The sequence below is a fragment of the Nycticebus coucang genome, chromosome 15 (assembly GCF_027406575.1).
Source record: "Nycticebus coucang isolate mNycCou1 chromosome 15, mNycCou1.pri, whole genome shotgun sequence".
Taxonomy (NCBI): domain Eukaryota; kingdom Metazoa; phylum Chordata; class Mammalia; order Primates; family Lorisidae; genus Nycticebus; species Nycticebus coucang.
This window is the reverse complement of record NC_069794.1, coordinates 13,307,655-13,324,756: the sequence shown is the minus strand read 5'-3', so window position 1 is coordinate 13,324,756 and position 17,102 is coordinate 13,307,655. Positions and strand designations below refer to the sequence as shown.

The window sequence follows — 17,102 nt, the reverse complement described above, 5'->3', positions numbered from 1 at the left end:
AATGTTCCATGGGGTGATGAGAAGAATGTATATTCTTTATCTTTGGGGTGGAGTGTTCTATATGCGTCTATCAAGCACAGTTGTTCCAGGGTCTCATTTAAATCTCTTACATCTTTGTTTAATTTCTGTTTAGAGGATCTGTCCAGCTCTGTAAGAGGAGTGTTAAAGTCCCCTGTTATTATGGTATTATCAGATATCATATTACTCAGACTGAGTAAGGTCTGTTTCAAGAATCTGGGAGCATTTAAATTGGGTGCATATTTAGAATTGAAATGTCTTCTTGTTGTATTTTTCCCTTGACCAATATAAAGTGACCATCTTTGTCTTTTTTGACTTTAGTTGCTTTAAATCCACATGTATCTGAAAATAAGATTGCAACTCCTCTTTTCTTCTGAATTCCATTTGCCTGAAAAATTGTCTTCCAACCCTTGACTCGGAGCTTTAATTTGTCTTTTGAAGCCAGGTGTGTTTCTTTCAGACAGCAAACGGATGGCTTGTGTTTTTTAATCTAGTCAGCCAATCTATGTCTCTTCAGTGGGGAATTCAAGCCAATTCTATTCATCTTATTTTGTGAGAGTCCATTGCTTAGTTTTATCTTTTGCATCAGTGTGGAGGTTAGGTTCTGTCCTTTAATTTCTGAGTTCTTACTTTGCTGGTGATCCATTGTGGTGGTCAGTGTGCAGAACAGGTTGAATTATTTCCTGTAGAGCTGGTCTTGTTGTGGCAAATTTCCTCAATGTTTGTATATCCGTAAATGATTTGATTTCTCCGTCAATTTTGAAGCTTAGCTTAGCAGGGTACAGAATTCTGGGCTGGAAATTGTTCTGTTTAAGTAGATTAAAGGTAGATGACCATTGTCTTCTTGCTTGTAAAGTGTCATTAGAGAAGTCTGCGGTCACTCTGATGGATTTGCCCCTGTAGGTCAACTGGTGCTTACTCCTGGCAGCTTGCAGAATCTTTTCTTTTGTCTTGACTTTGGACAGTTCATCACAATGTGTCTTGGAGAAGCTCGGTTAGAGTTGAGGCGACCTGGGGTCCGATATCCCTCTGAAAGCAGTGTGTCGGAATCTTTGGTGATATTTGGGAAATTTTCTTTTATAATATTCTCTAGTATGGCTTCCATTCCTCTGGGGCATTCTTCTTCCCCTTCTGGAATTCCTATAACTCGGAACGCTTCATAAAGTCCCATAATTCTGACAGTGAACGTTCTGCTTTCTCTCTCTTCTTTTCTGCCTCTTTTACTATCTGAGTTATCTCAAGAACTTTGTCTTCTACCTCTGAAATTCTTTCTTCTGCATGGTCTAACCTGTTGCTGATATTTTCCATTGCATCTTTAAGTTCCCTAATTGACTGTTTCAGTTCCTTCAGCTCTGCTATATCCTTTTTATATTCTTCATATCGTTCATCTCTTATTTGATTCTGTTTTTGGATTTCCTTTTGGTTATTTTCCACTTTATTAGCAGTTTCCTTCATTGTTTCCATCATTTCTTTCATTGTTTTCAACATGTGTATTCTAAATTCCCTTTCTGTCATTCCTAACATTTCTGTATAGGTGGAGTCCTCTGCAGTAGCTACCTCATGGTCCCTTGGTGGGGTTGTTCTGGACTGGTTCTTCATGTTGGCTGGAGTTTTCTGCTGATTCTTCCTCATGAGTGATTTCTTTTATCTGTTTCCTTGCCCTAATTTTCCTTTCACTTCCTCTTGCTCTTTAAGTTTTCGTGCCTGTGGACTAAGGGTTAGATGGGTCCTTTTGGTACAGGACCAGAATGGTGAGAAGGTTGAAGAGCAAGAAAGGGATGAAAGAAAGGAGGACCGAGTGAAAAGAAAAAAAAAAATAGAGAAAGGAGAGGGGGTGGGTAAAAGGAATATTGACAAAAAGGACAGAGGCACAGAATGAGGGAGACAGAGCAATATAGGTGTACAGTAGGGTACTTTGACACAACCTTAAAAAAAAAATAACCCACCTTCTGGGGGTGCCCAGTTGGGTGGTTCCCTTGAGATCAGCAGCTCTTTGCTTACCTGATCAGACACAGTACCCCACCTCCACCAAGTAGGGAGGAAAGACAAAAATGTTATAAATCAAACCAAAACAAGCAAACAGAAAACTTTATGGGATAAAATTGGGTGAAAAACCAAATAATAGCGGTAGAAACAGTAGCAAAAATGAAGTTCTAGTTATTGAAAAAGGCAGCAATGGGAAATTATAATTAAACTAGAAAAATTGAGAAAGAAAAAGGATCTGTATGGAAAAGGTTGAAATTGAAAAACAAAACATCAACAACATCAAAATAAACAAAAAAACAACCAAAACAAAACAAACAAACAAAAAAAAAACACAACCAAAAACAAAGCAGTATGTATATGTTATTGAATATTGTCTGGGCAACACGCGGTCTTCTAGAGTATGAGATGTTAATCACAGTTCTGATACGACTGGAGGCTGCTGATTTCTCAACCCCAGCAGGTAGACACCCTAAAACTCTCTTCAGCCCACTTAAAAGGCACTTTGAACTTGTAAACTTGCTGAGCAGAAGCTTTCCCAGGAAAGTGCTTGTCGCTGGAATCACTGCTGAAGTAGCTATCCACTTACCCAGTGTGCCAAAACCGGTCTCACTCTGCCCCTGAGGGTTAGGGCTGCAAGGCGGCTCAGACCCCACCCTTAGGCTACTTGGTCGCTGAGTTACCAGCTCCCACCCGATTCTAGCTCTGTGACCCTGAGGGCGGAGCTTGCCGGGGCAGATCGCTCACAATGGCTCCCTGTGACCCACAGCCAAACACTATTAGCTCCGTCTGGCTCAGAGGCTCAGACTAGGGCCCTAGACAACGGCCAAAGTTCTCCGCACTCCCGCTCAGGCTCTCCCCAAGGCAGTTCAACTGAGTGCCAAGTCCAAGGACACCGAAACAGTTCACAGGTAAGGCCTTTCTGGTTTGCAGTCTCGCTGCTACTGAACTTACAGTTGCGGGCGGGTTTAGACGGATTGAACACACGCGACCACTTGCCGTGTTTCCACTGTTTTAGTCTTCCTCTTGGGGTCCAGAAGTCTCTCGCTGACTCCCTGTATCCCCACAGGGGTGATGATAGGCAGATCCCACCAGCCAGAGATGCCTGGAGTCCTATCTCCCCAGACTCACGGTGCCCAGATGCAAGGAAGCTGTTACTCGGCCGCCATCTTGCTCCGCCTCCCCTCCATCAGATTTTTAAAAAATCAACAATAGAAATGTAGTGTGTCATGCTTTATGGGGGCAAGACATGATTGCAAGAGGGACTTTACCTAACAATTGCAATCAGTGTAACCTGGCTTATTGTACCCTCAATGAATCCCCAACAATAAAAAAAAAAAAATAAAAAGAAATAAAAGAAATGTAATTTTTCACTTCAGAAGGTTCTTACTTGATAGATTTGACTATGTGTTATTTTTATTCTTGTTTAGTCAAATTAGAAACAGGTATAAATTTTAATGACAATGAAACCTAAATTCAAGTGGCATATGAATATTGATATATAGGAGATATATGCATAATTGAGTTCCTTGTGGGCAAACCTAGTATATTTGGCACAAAAAAGATGCAGATCAACGGCACCCATAGCTTGGTGGGTAGGGCGCCAGCCACACACACTGAGCCTGGTGGGTTTGAGCCCAGCCTGGGCCTGCTAAACAACAATGACAACTGCAACCAAAAAACAGCTGGGCATTGTGGCGGGTGCCTGTAGTCCCAGCTACTTGGGAGGCTGAGGCAAGAGAATTGCTTAAGCCTGAGAGTTTGAGGTTGCTGTGAGCTGCGACACCATGGCACTCTACCAAGGGTGATGTACTGAGACTCTGTCTCAAAAAAAAAAATGCACGTCAATCATGATATTCCCCAGAATGGTTGAGGAATGAGAAAATTTGATACATAATTGTATCAAATTTTTCACAGTGAATAGAACTGATAAATATGAAATAAGCATCCCAGTTTGACTGTTACTAAGAATTGGAAAGTTTAACACATTATCAACTTTTATACTCTACTTAACAATGTCTTTTTTTTGTTTCCTTTTCTATTTCCTTGCTTTCTGTTGTTGTTGTTGAGACAGAGCAGAGTACAATGGCGTCATAGCTCACTGCAACCTTAGTCATTAAAACTGTGGGCGTCCCGTTGCCTCAGCCTCCTGAAACTGGTTGGATTACAGGCGCTCCCCATAGCACCTGGCTGGGTTCCCCCCCCCTTTTTTTTTTTAACAGAGTTTTACTTTGTCACCCTCGGTAGACTGCCTTGATGTCATAGCTCACAGCACAACTTCAGACTCTTAGGCTCAAGCAATTGTCTTGCCTCAGTCTCCCAAGTAGCTGGGACTACAGGCACCCATCACGGGCCTGGCTATTTTTAGAGATAAGGTCTTCCTCTGGCTCAGGCTGGTTTTGAACCTGTGAGCTTAGGCAATTCATTGCCTAGGCCTCCCAAGAGCTGGGATTAGAGGTGTGAGCCACCGCGCCCGGCTGGGTTTTTCTTTTCTTTCTTTCTTTTTTTTTTAAAGACAGAGTCTCACTATATTGCCCTGGGTAGAGTGCCGTGGTGTCACAGCTCACAGTAACCTCCAACTTTTCAGCTTAAGCGATTCTCTTGCCTCAGCCTTCCAAGTAGCTCGGACTACAGGCACCTGCCACAATGCCTGGCTATTTTTTTTTTGTTTAGTTGGGCCAGGTTAGAACCCATCACCCTTGGTGTATGTGGCTGGCACCGTACCCACTGTGCTACAGGCACCGAGCCATGGGTTTTTCATTTTTTTATGAGTTGGGGTCTCATTGTCGCTTAGGCAAGTCTCAAACGCCTGAGCTCAAGCAATTCTCCCTCCTTAGCCTCCCACAGTGCTGGGATTATAGGCGTGAGCCACTGTGCCTGGTTGTCTTTTTTTTTTTTTTGAAGGCACTTAAAATCGGTATACTTTACCTGCCCAAATATCATTTATTATTGTAGAGAAATGGTAATATGCACTGTCAAAAGCAGAGTTAGCATAGATGTTACCCAATAAAAAACTGGCAATGGCTTTTATATGAAAAAAGGGAAATCTGTTCCTCATAGAGTGTGGACTACTGAACACCAAAGCTTAACTTGGTAAAATAAATTATTCAAACTAATGCCAACTCTGTATCTGGTCCTTTAAACCTGCATCAAGTGACAATTCTTTGAATAGAAATAACCAGGATCATGGTTAAGTTGGATAGACTACATATCAATACAAAATCTCACAGAGTCATAGAAACTAAGACACAGTAACGAAACACTGGAGCAGATATGAATGATATTTTCAGTGAAATTCTACTTATTAATTTACTTTGAATTCTCAGCAATCACTGAACCCCTAAATCAGAATGAATCCAGATAATGGTCAGATAGTGGTAACCTGGAAAAGCAATCATACAGCATGTCTGATGGTAGTAAGATCATCAATTTAAACACAAGATGGTCTTGTCTAAATTACTGACATATTCAAAGAACTGTAAGTAATACCCGGTTGGGGAAAAAAATAAACTCAATGAGCTCTATGCATCTGGAAAGTACACATTTTAAAGTATTAGATTAGACTTAACAACTCAGTACACCAAGTTCATAAGTCACTGAGGAAGCTCTTTAAAATGTAACTAGCCAGGGTTGGCGCCTGTGGCTCAGTGGGTAGGGCGCCAGCCCCATATACCCAGGGTGGCGGGTTCGAACCCGGTCCCGGCCAAACAGCAACAACAACAATAAAATAGCCAGGTGTTGTGGCGGGCGCCTGTAGTCCCAGCTACTCCGGAGGCTGAGGCAAGAGAATCGCCCAAGTAGGAGGTTGCTGTGAGCTGTGATGCCATGGCATTCTACCAAGGACGATATACTGAGACTCTGTCTCAAAAAAAAAAAAAAAAAAGAAAAAAGAAAAATGTAACTAGCCAGGCCCATTTCCCGAGTGGGCCATGGTGATGCAACTGAAGGCACTGAGAGCCTGTCTTGGAAACAGCACTATCGCTGTGCAACACACGTGCGAGCCGGCATGAGCCTGCACGTGCAGTGTTATTTAAAATTTTGTCATCTGGAACAAGGCAAGGAAAAAAAAATTTGTCATTTGGATGCCATCTGCTCCATCTCAGGATTGATTCATTTAAATTAATTAGTCTTACCCAGGAAGCTGGATGTTATCTCTATTATCTACCCTTTGGGAAGAACTGTAAGCATGTGAGCTGGTGTGAGCCATGGCACACTATCATAGCACAACTCATATTTCATCATGTCTCAAGATACAGACGAGGACCACCTGCATCAGAATAACCACTTGGGTTGGGCATGGTGGTACACATCTATAATCCCAACACTCTAGGCAGCTGAGGCAGGTGGATCCCTTGAGCTCAGGAGTTTGAGACTAGCCTTAGGAAGAGTGAGACCCCGTTTCTACTAAAAATACAAAAAACTAGGCAGGTATTGTGGTGGGTGCCTGTACTCGGAAGGCTGACTTGGTCCTGTATCTATTAAGGAGGACGGAATTTCAAAACTGCCCCATGGCATCTGGGAACTCACAATTCTCCCATGTGCACAGACTCGGACTTGTGAAACAAAATGGTGAATAGGAATCGAAGGTTTCTCTTTAAGTAATCAAAAGCAGCTGGGAGGGAGTCTGCTCTTCCAATCAGAGTCAAGGAAGGTGGAACTGGTGCCAAAAAAACATCTGATGTACATATACCACAGTTTATCAATCCATTCATGGATCAATGGGCACGTGGAATATTATGCAGCTTAAAGAAAGATGGAGACTTTACCTCTTTCGTGTTTACATGGATGGAGCTGGAACATATTATTCTTAGTGAAGTATCTCAAGAATGGAAGAAAAAGTATCCAGTGTACTCAGCCCTGCTATGCAACTGAAACTGATTTATGGCTTTTGTATGAAAGCTATAACCCAGTTATAACCTAAGAATATGGGGAAGGAGGAGAGGGAGGGGAGGGGAGGGAAGGGACGGAGGAGAGAGAGGGTGGGATTGGTGGGATTACACCTGCGGTGCATCTTACAAGGATACATGTAAGATGCAGAATATAGAATAGAATATAGATGTAGAATATAATTGTCTTAACACAGTAACTAAGAAAATGCCAGGAAGGCTTTGACAACCAGTGTGATGAAAATGTGTCAAACTGTGTATAATACCAGTGTATGGTGCCCCATAATCACGTTAATGTACACAGCTATGATTTAAGAATAAAAAAAAAAAACAAAAAACATCTGAGGCCTGCTGCAAAGAGTACTTTTACGTAGCATCCCTAAAAAACCATTTTAGAAGAGTATCTAAAGCATTTCGTTATATACGATAATGCAAATTAAAAGGGCAATGATTTTTGCTCAACTGTGTCTTAACACTTATTTCCTGTCACTTTTCCCCAAACTCCTTCTTTTCTGGCAGACATTTTCATCTTTCTTTTTCTTACATCCTAGCAGGCATCAGCAAAAATGTACACAGCAATTTCTGTTTTCCTGTCTTTCAGAACACGTGCTATTCTTTCCTCTGCCCATTGATTTCAATCTTGGTGCGCAGGGCTGTCAGTCAGGACTTTATAATCATCACAGGTCATCCTGTACTATGGACCTTGTTAAAGATTCACTAGGTTTATGCTTCAAGGACAAGGTGGCAAATCCATATTCTGAAAACAGCTGATCAAGTGATCCCTATCACAGGCTTAGTTATTACCCAGAGGGGGTGACGCTCACAGATGTGCCAACAGTGTTCTATACCGGGTCTCAATAGGTTCTTGTGATTATTTCAGCCTATTACTCAATCAGATGAGCAACTCTAGGTTCATTTTTATTATCCCGTGAGATAGGTTACTGGAAACTGTTTACTTTCAAATCTTTAATTGTTCTTGGCATTGCGGCTTTCTCTATCTAATTCCTAACAGAATGGTGCACCCTGGAGGTCTGATTTGGGAGAGGGAAGCAGGGGGTCCTTTCTGAAGGAAAGAATGCAGTCAGGCCTCTTTTCAGGGAACGACTCAATCAAATTCCTCGAATTCTTTGAGGAATTCAAAGCCAAAAGCATGTGGGTCTTATTCTCTCAGTGGCAGGTTTAATACTTTAGAGTAAAGGTTAAAAAATTACCATCTGTCCCGACATTTCAAGGTGGCGATACTGCAGAAATGCTAATGCTAATAACCAACTGGTTTCTTTTCAGGATACTTAGAAAACTTTATCATGGTTAAAATTATTTTAACATTTAAACATGAAATACGCTCAATACATTATTCTCTTTTCTCATGTTTAGTTTTTAATGTTGAGGGCCATCTGAGACTACACAATTTACAGCAGTGATTCTTAAACTTTTTGAACTTATGACCCCTTCATGGATCTTAAAAATTACTGAGGACCCCAAAGAACTTTCATTTATGTGAATATTTTCTTTCAATTTTTACTGCATTAGAAATGAAAACTGGGGGGAAAAATGAAAAGATTTACTTTTTCATTTAATTCAAACAATAAATCAGTTACATATCAGCATTTTTCAAAAGAGAAAACTAATGGCATTTTGAAAAAGAAAAAAGAAGGAAGGAAGAGTAGCATTGTTTTACATTTTTATAACTCTTCTAACGTCTGCCTTTTTAGGTGAAACCTGGAGCTTCAATTTGTTTGATATGTGGGTTGACATATGCAAAGATTGGACAACTAAGACATATACTCAGTTGGAAAAGTAAAGGGCCTGAAAAATATCCTGAAAGAGTTCCTGGACCACACTTAGAGAAACGCTGACTTACAGACTGGTTGATGTCCTGGAGAATGTTTGTTCAAGGGCCCTCGTGACTGGCATGAAAATGGGTGCCACCAGACTATCAACTGCATGCCAGCCCACACTGTCCTGCCGGGCAAGACAAACAGAAGCAGAAGATGGTTGCCCTTCTCTGCTTATTCCTCCCCTCCACATGAAGACTTGGACAACTTCATTTTTCCTTAAAGGAAGAGCAGGATTAAAGAGCTTTCCCCTGACCATTTCATTCTGCCCTGGGCAGGGAAGGCAGGCAGGTCAGAGGAGCTCTCAGGCAGACAGTCACGGAAAATGAAAATGGTGAACAAGAGCAGAAAACTGGCATTTATTCAAATTCACAGCTTTATTTCAAAACTCCCCAGTTATGGCTAAGTGGACTCAAGGCTATCCTGTTTTGGCAAGAAATTTGCAGAAATTATTACAATGATCTTGATCTAAAGGCAAACTTCTCAGTCTCCATGGGAGGTGGGATAGGGTGGTTCTGTTTCCTAAGGCCCTCAGGATCTGGGTCATAGCAGAAGCAGGAGCCGCAGCTCTACATGGGGGCTGCCCTGGCTATGAGCCCAGTCTGAGCTCTCACAGCTTTGAGGGTGGCCCAGGAGGAGATGACTGTAGTGTTGGAGGCACCAATTTCAAAGTCAGATTAAAACAGCCATAAAACTCATGAGCCAGGGAAAGTACTTGCTAGAAACAATGAGAAACTTTATGGTGAATATATTGGACCTTTTACCAGACATGCTCAAGCACCCAGTTCCTCTAACCCTTTCCCCAGAGACTTTCCTGCTGCTCTTTTCCAGCTATTGGAGAATCGTCTCAGAACAGTGTGTTGGTGGCAGCGGCTGGGAGAAAAGCCTTATCTGTCCCACTGGCAAGGCGACCGCAAGCTGCCAGACGCCCACCTGAGCTCAGGCACTCACCTCGTTGAAATGGACGTCCTGCATCCCAACATCTTCCATCATGGAGGCCTCCTCTTCTATGTTGGGGGTGATGACCCTGAAAGCTGTGCACCCCTGTCTACACATGCCTAGGGATTGAGAGAACAGTGGGGAGAGCCAGAGTTATTCCCCTGCACGTGGGTGAATCTTGAGGGTTCTTCCTGCCCTGAGTGTCTCTGTGCTGAATGAATGACTTTGAAATCTCCTCAGTATCAGCCCAGCATTCACAAGGGCATCTGGGGGCCACCATGAGCTTTTCTTTTCTTCTTTTTTTTTTTTTTAAGAAACAGTGTTTCACTTTTTCACCCTTGGTAGATTACTATGGTGTCACAGCTCACAGCAACCTCCACTCTTGGGCTTAGACAATTCTCTTGCCTCTCCCTCCCAAGTAGCTGGGACTACAGGCACCTGCCACAACACCCAGCTATTTTTTTGTTGTTGTTGTTGCAGTTCAGCAGGGGCCAGGTTCGAACCCGCCACCCTTGGTATATGGGGCTGGCGCCCTACTCACTGAGTCACAGGCTCCGCCCTGTGAGCTTTTCTTTATTTCCCCATTCAGAAGCCTCACATTTTGCATTTTCTTTTTTGTCCCTTTATTTTAAACCCACTTTTATTAAAATGCATACAATTGTTAAACAAACTCTAAACTGAGAATAGGTATTCAATAAAATTTTTTTTTTTTTTTTTTTTTTTTGAGACAGAGTCTCACTCTGTTGCCTGGGTTGAGTGCCGTGGTGTTATGATAGCTCACACTGACCTCAAACTCTTGGGCTCAAGTGATCATCTTTGCCTCAACCTCCCAAGCAGCTGCGACTACAGGCACCCACCACAACACCTGGTTAGGGTAGTTCTTCTTTTTCTTTTTTGAGACACAGTCTCAAGCTGTCGCCCTGGGTAGAGTGCCATGATGTCATAGCTTATAGCAACCTCCAACTCTTGGGCTCAAGCAATCCTCTTGCTTCAATTTTTCTATTTTAGTAGAGACAGGGGTCTCACTTTTGCTCAGGCTGGTCTCAAACTTGTGAGCTCAAGCTATTTACCCGCCTTGGCCTCCCAGAGTGCTAGGATTACACGCGTGAGCTGCAGTGCCTGGCCAGTTTTTCTATTTTTAGTAGAGACGAGGTCTCACTCTCGCTTAGGCTGGTCTCGAACTCCTGAACTCATGCAATCCACCCACCTCAACCTCCCAGAATGCTGGGATTACAGGTGTGAGCCACCATGCCTGGCCTACTCAACCAAATTAATAATAAAATAGGAAATAAATGAAAAATTAATTTGGTTAAGATGACCCACAATCAGCTAGCATAAAATATAAAGAAGCTAAGCCAATCAAAGAGAAATGTTATGACTCAAAAATAACCATTTCCTTCAAACTATCATCTCACCCACTCTGGCCAGGGAAAATTATGTAACTCAGATTAGAACTTCCCCTTTCCTCTTATAACTCAACAGCAGTAGTTGTGAGTGGACAGGGGCCTTGACTTGTCCCCAAGCCAGATACTTTGGGGTGAGGACAGACTTTTTTCCCCATGCAATAAAGAAGCTGGACCAACAGAAAGGCATGGCTACTTCAGGGGCCCAAGCACTCTGATGCTCTAAGGACACTGATATAAGCTTGGAGTGGGAATTGATGTCTGGGATAAGGACAAATGCCTTAAGATGACAGCCTACTTGGGGCCTTTACTCATCTTGGAGTCATGGGGCAATGTCAGCTGGACAATGTCAGCTGTACAAAAGGCTCATGGGAAGGACTGGAAATGCTCTGCTACTCCATTATGAGATGCCCATTCACAATAAAACAGAGGTGCAAAACTTCAACAGAGACCTCCCAAATCTCAGGGAAAAAGAGGAATACACAGTGTTTTGAAATCAAGCTTGAAAACAGCAATCCTAAACTCAGAGACCTGCCTGCTGTCAGAGCCAGGTTTCTATGCCACTCATGAGTTCCCTAGCAACTCTGTCACTACCATAGTTTAGCCTTGCTTTTAATTTTAGTATGGAAACAACAGTCCATATAATGAAACAAAAAATCATTCATCTAGGAGCTTGAAGATAAATTAATGTACAAAAACATAAAATGATACAAACCAACCACCATGCTTCTTTAGGCTACCATGTAACTCAGCTCCAAGGCAACCACCACCATGACAGCCAAAGTGCTTTCCTCTCATGCCCCCAGCCAACGGGAGTGCTGAGCAGAATGGAGGTCTATCCATGCAAAGGTGAAAGGGGAAATCCCCACACCACTGAAGGGCAGGGGACAGAGCAGGAGGGGATGAGGGCTGAGTTGACCCTCAGGCTCATTTCCCTGGCTCCCCTTCGGCATGTGGTGATGCCTGGTGGTTACCCCACCGAGGCATCACCTCCTCTTCTAAAGTTACCATCTGATGAACAGACTCAGAGCAAACAGCACTGGGGTTAAGTGAATATGGGACCTTTCCTTTTAATTTTTTTTCTCTTTTGGGCTCTGATACTCCATTCCAAATAGCCAACTATACCAGAAATACACATTTTGTGCCTCGGCATCTGTGGTTTTATACGGTATCTCATTTGGTAAATACACCTATTAGCCCACATCTGGTGCTGCTGTTCTGTGGCATCACACATACAGACAACCAGCACTTCTCAAATCTCAGAATTCCAAAAGCAAACGCCACTGTGGGGGGCTGTGCTTATTTTGAAATGGAAATGAGCACCTAGTGTTTAACCAAAAGGAGCCAGGGAAAGAGTTCCTGGCCTGCTAGTCTGGGCACAGCTGGGTAATGCATCACCTCCCATCCACCCCACCACCAGCAAGGCTGCCTTCTCACACAACAAAGCAAACTGGGCTGCATTGTGGAAAACGTTGTCTGATCATCTCCCATTACAACTTTTTGACTGGTAAACAGTTCTAGTGGAACTGCTGTGTGGGAAAATAAAATCTTTTCAGCTACAGATTGGCTAGTCAGGGATAGCCGGATGCAAACTCCTTAATTAGTCCTTGTAGGATGAAGACATCAAAAGAAGTTCCATGACAACATGCCGTCTACTTTTCTTTTTAATACTGGCATTTCTGCTGTGCCTACCAAATCAAGCGAATGTCATGTTAGAGAGTAGAACAACAAACATACTCCACAGACACACGACCCCCTGCCCCACCTTCAAATCTTCCTGAATGACTCTCACTTGTCTCTGCTGCTCTGTATGGTTTTATATTCATTTCACAAAACACAGAATAATTCCTTACCTTTCCGTGTGAGGTATTCTGCCACCAGGGCTGTTACGTGGACATAGCACATTGCTGCCTAAAACAAAAGACAGACATATGCCTCAGAGTCTTCTTTTTTTTTTGAGACAGAGTCTCACTATGTCACCCTCAGTAGAGTGCCGTGGGGTCAACAGCTCGCAGCAACCTCAAACTCTTGGGCTTAAGTGATTCTCTTGCCTCGGCCTCCCAAGTAGCTGGGACTACAGGCGCCCACCACAACGTCTGGCTATTTTTTGTTGTTGTTGTCATTGTTGTTTAGCAGGCCCAGGCTGGGTTCAAACCTGCCAGCCTCGGTATATGTGACTGACACCCTAACCACTTGCTCCAGGCGCTGAGCCCCTCAGAGTCACTGATAAGAGCATACTGCTCACAGCTAGGCGGAATCTACTCACCATACCGGAGCTCAGGGCACCAGCAGGCATTTCTAACAGCTGACATCCTACCTTTTGACAAAAGTGGAGCCACTCATGTAAACTGAAAATTTGAAATTAATTGGGTGGGAAGTGAGACAAATGACAGCAAGTTTCCTAAGGCTTGTTTCTATTTACAATTATTAAATTTTAATGTAAATGATAAAACAATGTATTTTCCTAATGCTAACATTCCTAATATTTCTTTCAGAGGCAAAAAAAAAAAAAAAAGGACCATTTGAGGAACAGGCCTGCACCTTCCTAGACTGGAGTTGAGAACGGCTCAGTTTTCATGTGCTAATTGTTTTTCTCTCAAGAGCAGGCTGTAATTTTTCCAAACATAGAATTCTAAATAAAAATCCTAATTAAATCTTAAGTGGGTAACATTATGACTACATTAAAATGAAAGAAAAAAATAAAAACTATTCTGTGGACCCCGGTGCCGTGAAAATCAAAGACAGCTGCTGGAAGCAAACCCACTGCCAGGTTCTCATGCACGAGACCCCGTTCCTGGCAGTGGGGTTGCTTGACGTGCATGAGTGTGTGAACACAAGTTGGCAGTACAGCACACACTCTGACCCATGCGGAGAAAATAGAACTACGTTGCGCCCGACCTGCAGAGGCAGGGAATTCACTCCTTCCATCAGGCAACCGTGACCACAGCACATGTCAGGAGGGTGTGCACAGAACAGCCAGGAGAATGTGTGACCGTTTACTGAGCAAGTCACAAAGCCAGACGTGGCTGAGCAGTAAGAAACTGTGTAAATTAGCTGCATTAGTCCTCACTTACAGGATGCACTAGCTTGGATAGCATCCTCCCCAAACTCCTGTCTTTCCTGGAACTTCGGAATGTGATATTACTTGGAAACAGGGTGGTGGCAGAAGTGATTAGTGAAGATGCGGTCACACTGGCATACAGTGGGCCCTAAATTCAATATGGCTGGTGTCATAAGAAGAGAAGAGACACAGGGACATGGGCTCTTGTGTAGAACATGCCAAGAGCCAGACGACCTCTGAGCAAGATGAGTTGCAGCTGGGAGGCAGACCCTTGGGCGATTCGTCCACAAGTGCTCCTTGCGGAGAGAGCCCATGGCAATCCTTAGGCTCGTAGTCATTATCTAATACTCCCCTCACCTGTCTTGTGCTGTCTCAATAAAAGGATACTGCGGAGGTTGCTTGGGGCTATCCTGCAATCAAGGTTAGCCCGCCTCCTACAAGCTTGTACTTCTGTGTCACGCCTGGTTCCTTCCTGCGGTGAAGACGACCAGGGCCATAGGGGCCGCGACACTCATAAGAGAGCATGCCACATGACCATGGAGGCAGAGATGGGAATAACCTGTCCACAAATCAAGGAACTTTTTTTTTTTTTGAAAGTCTCACTATGTTGCCCTCAGTGGAGTGCCAAGGTGTCACAGCTCACAGCAACCTCAAACTCTTGGGCTTAAGTGATTCACTTGCCTTAGCCTCCCAAGTAGCTGGGACTACAGGCGCCCACCATGCCTGGCTATTTTTTGGTTGGAGTTGTCATTGCTATTTAGCAGGCCTGGGCTGGACTCAAACCTGCTAGCCTCGGGGTATGTGGCTGGCTCCCTTACTCACTGAGCTAAGGGCGCCGAGCCATTAACAGCAGTTTTAATTTCCAATTTATAGATGATGTCATCCAGACACAGAATGAGAAAACTGACTCAATGTCACAGAGGCAGTATATTCTGGATCTTGGTTTTAAGCATGCCTTTGGCACCCACTCCTGACCATGCAGTAAACTCACTATACCACATCAGCTCTGCAGAGAAGGGAATGCTCAGATATCTACCATACCCACCAAACGTAATGGATTACCTCAAAAAAGAGCAAGCAAGGTCCTATCATCACTTTGATAACAGGGAAATTTTTATCATAGGACAGCTGAATTACAGAACTACAGAGGAATTTGCATGCAGAATTAGTATGTATTTTAATAAGCAAGCAACTACATGAATATGTATGTTTTGAGAGCTTTTGTTGCCCTTTGCAACAAAAATAACCTTAGAATTTGTCTTAAATTATTGAAATGCTCAGATTAACTATGAAGTCATCCTAAACCCAATACTGTTGCCTATTTTTAATTGCCTGCTTTTGATTGATGGGACAATTTTCCTTAAAACTGGATTCTTTTAGTGAATGGGGTACCACTGATTTCCTTCTTTTTTTTTTTTTTTTTTTTTGAGACAGAGTCTCACTTTGTCACCTTCAGTAGAGTGCTGTGGCATCATAGTGCACAGCAACCTCAAATTCTTGGGCTCACATGAGCCTCCTGAGTAGCTGGGACTACAGACGCCTGTCACAATGGCTGGCTAGCTTTTCTATTTTTAGAAGAGATGGGGGTCTCACTCTCGCTCAGGCTGGTCTCAAACTTGATTTCCTGAGGATTACAGGGATGAGCCACTGTATCACTGATTTTTTTTGTTTTAAAAACCCAGATCAAGCAGCAGGCAGGGGTACCTCTGAGAGATCCCCGTTTTTAACGTGGATCCTGGCCATGCTGTCAAGCCATGTCTTCCTGAGCTCGGGTGTGCTGGCGTAGGACTTGGCCAGACTGTACTGGAGGTCCACCAGCATCTCCGGGTCGTTCTCGTGCTCCTTCATCTGGGCGGTGGCCATCAGAACTGTGCGTATCCTTTTGGTCAAGTCCTTCACGTCAGAGGAGAAGCTGGTGTGCTGAAACAAGGGTGAAAGGAGGAAGGACACGTCGTGCCACCTGCTTTCCCTGCTTGTCCACACACACCTCAGAGGATGTGAGACAGAATCCTGGGGTGGACATAGAGCTGGGCCACCTACCTTGATGAGCCGGTCACTGTTGGCACAGTTGTTGATGATGGACAGGGACTGCTGAAATCTGGTTCCCCCAATGCCAACGACATCTGCTATCAACTGGCTGACAGAAATAATGACCTAGGGACACACAAATGTGAGCAAATCAACTCACCTTCAAGTGACTGCCCAGGCTGGGTTTCTGCATCTAGGTAAGAGGTGCCTGAGGACAAGGTGAAGGTGGGATGCTCTGAGAAGGGATAACTTGAGAGCAGAAAACAACATCAGAGGCATTTATTTTTTTCCCCTTTCAAGAATGATTCCAGAAGGTGATTTTGCTATCCTTAAGTATTTCATTTACAAAGCAAAACGCTAGTCAGAAGAATATACGAGAATAAGATTAGCTCAAATCACTACCTATTACCTTCCCCAAACAGAAACCTTAGTATTTACCTCTTCAGTTTCAACTTGTAAGTATGCGATAGGTAGATTTCCCTTCGCATTTTTACCAGAAAATGTGTACATACTGACCTCGCACGGGGGACACTGCTTTTTGGGGGGTTTATGAATAGCGCCACCTTTATCCAGCTGCTCGAGGTAAAACATAAAGGCCATCCTCGTTTCTGCCTTGGCCTTTGCTGTGCCCAGGCACAACCAATCACCAAGTGGTGTCAACTCAATCTTCCCTTCCTCCTAACCTCACCATCCCTGGGATCCCATATTCTATCCTCTAGCGTGTCTGGGAGATTTTAATCGCATGGGTGAGCACCTGTCAAGCTCAAGGGTGCCTCTGTTCCAGACCTAACAGTCTCCTCAGATGAAGTCTAGATTCTCTGATCCACTCTGAACACGAGTCCAGAAGATCCTCCAAATACATAATGATTTGGATACACAACAATGTGTCCTCAATGCCTTCTCGCTCATGTTCTTAACTCCATAGTAAGGAGCTTTTCCAGCCTCCCAG

At 43.6% G+C, this 17,102-nt stretch overlaps 1 protein-coding gene across 21 annotated transcripts in view; it reads right to left on the bottom strand.

Annotated features, from left to right (window-relative positions):
- The window catches only part of DOCK9 (dedicator of cytokinesis 9), a 288,860-nt gene that overhangs the window by 24,764 nt on the left and 246,994 nt on the right, over positions 1 to 17,102 (bottom strand). For all 21 annotated transcript variants that reach the window (XM_053563270.1, XM_053563264.1, XM_053563279.1 and 18 more), the window contains 4 exons: positions 16,166 to 16,279; positions 15,830 to 16,045; positions 12,918 to 12,975; positions 9,674 to 9,780 (listed from right to left, as the gene is read on the bottom strand). In XM_053563270.1, the coding sequence (XP_053419245.1) occupies positions 9,674 to 9,780; positions 12,918 to 12,975; positions 15,830 to 16,045; positions 16,166 to 16,279 (495 nt within the window). The remainder of the gene's footprint in view (positions 1 to 9,673; positions 9,781 to 12,917; positions 12,976 to 15,829; positions 16,046 to 16,165; positions 16,280 to 17,102) is intronic.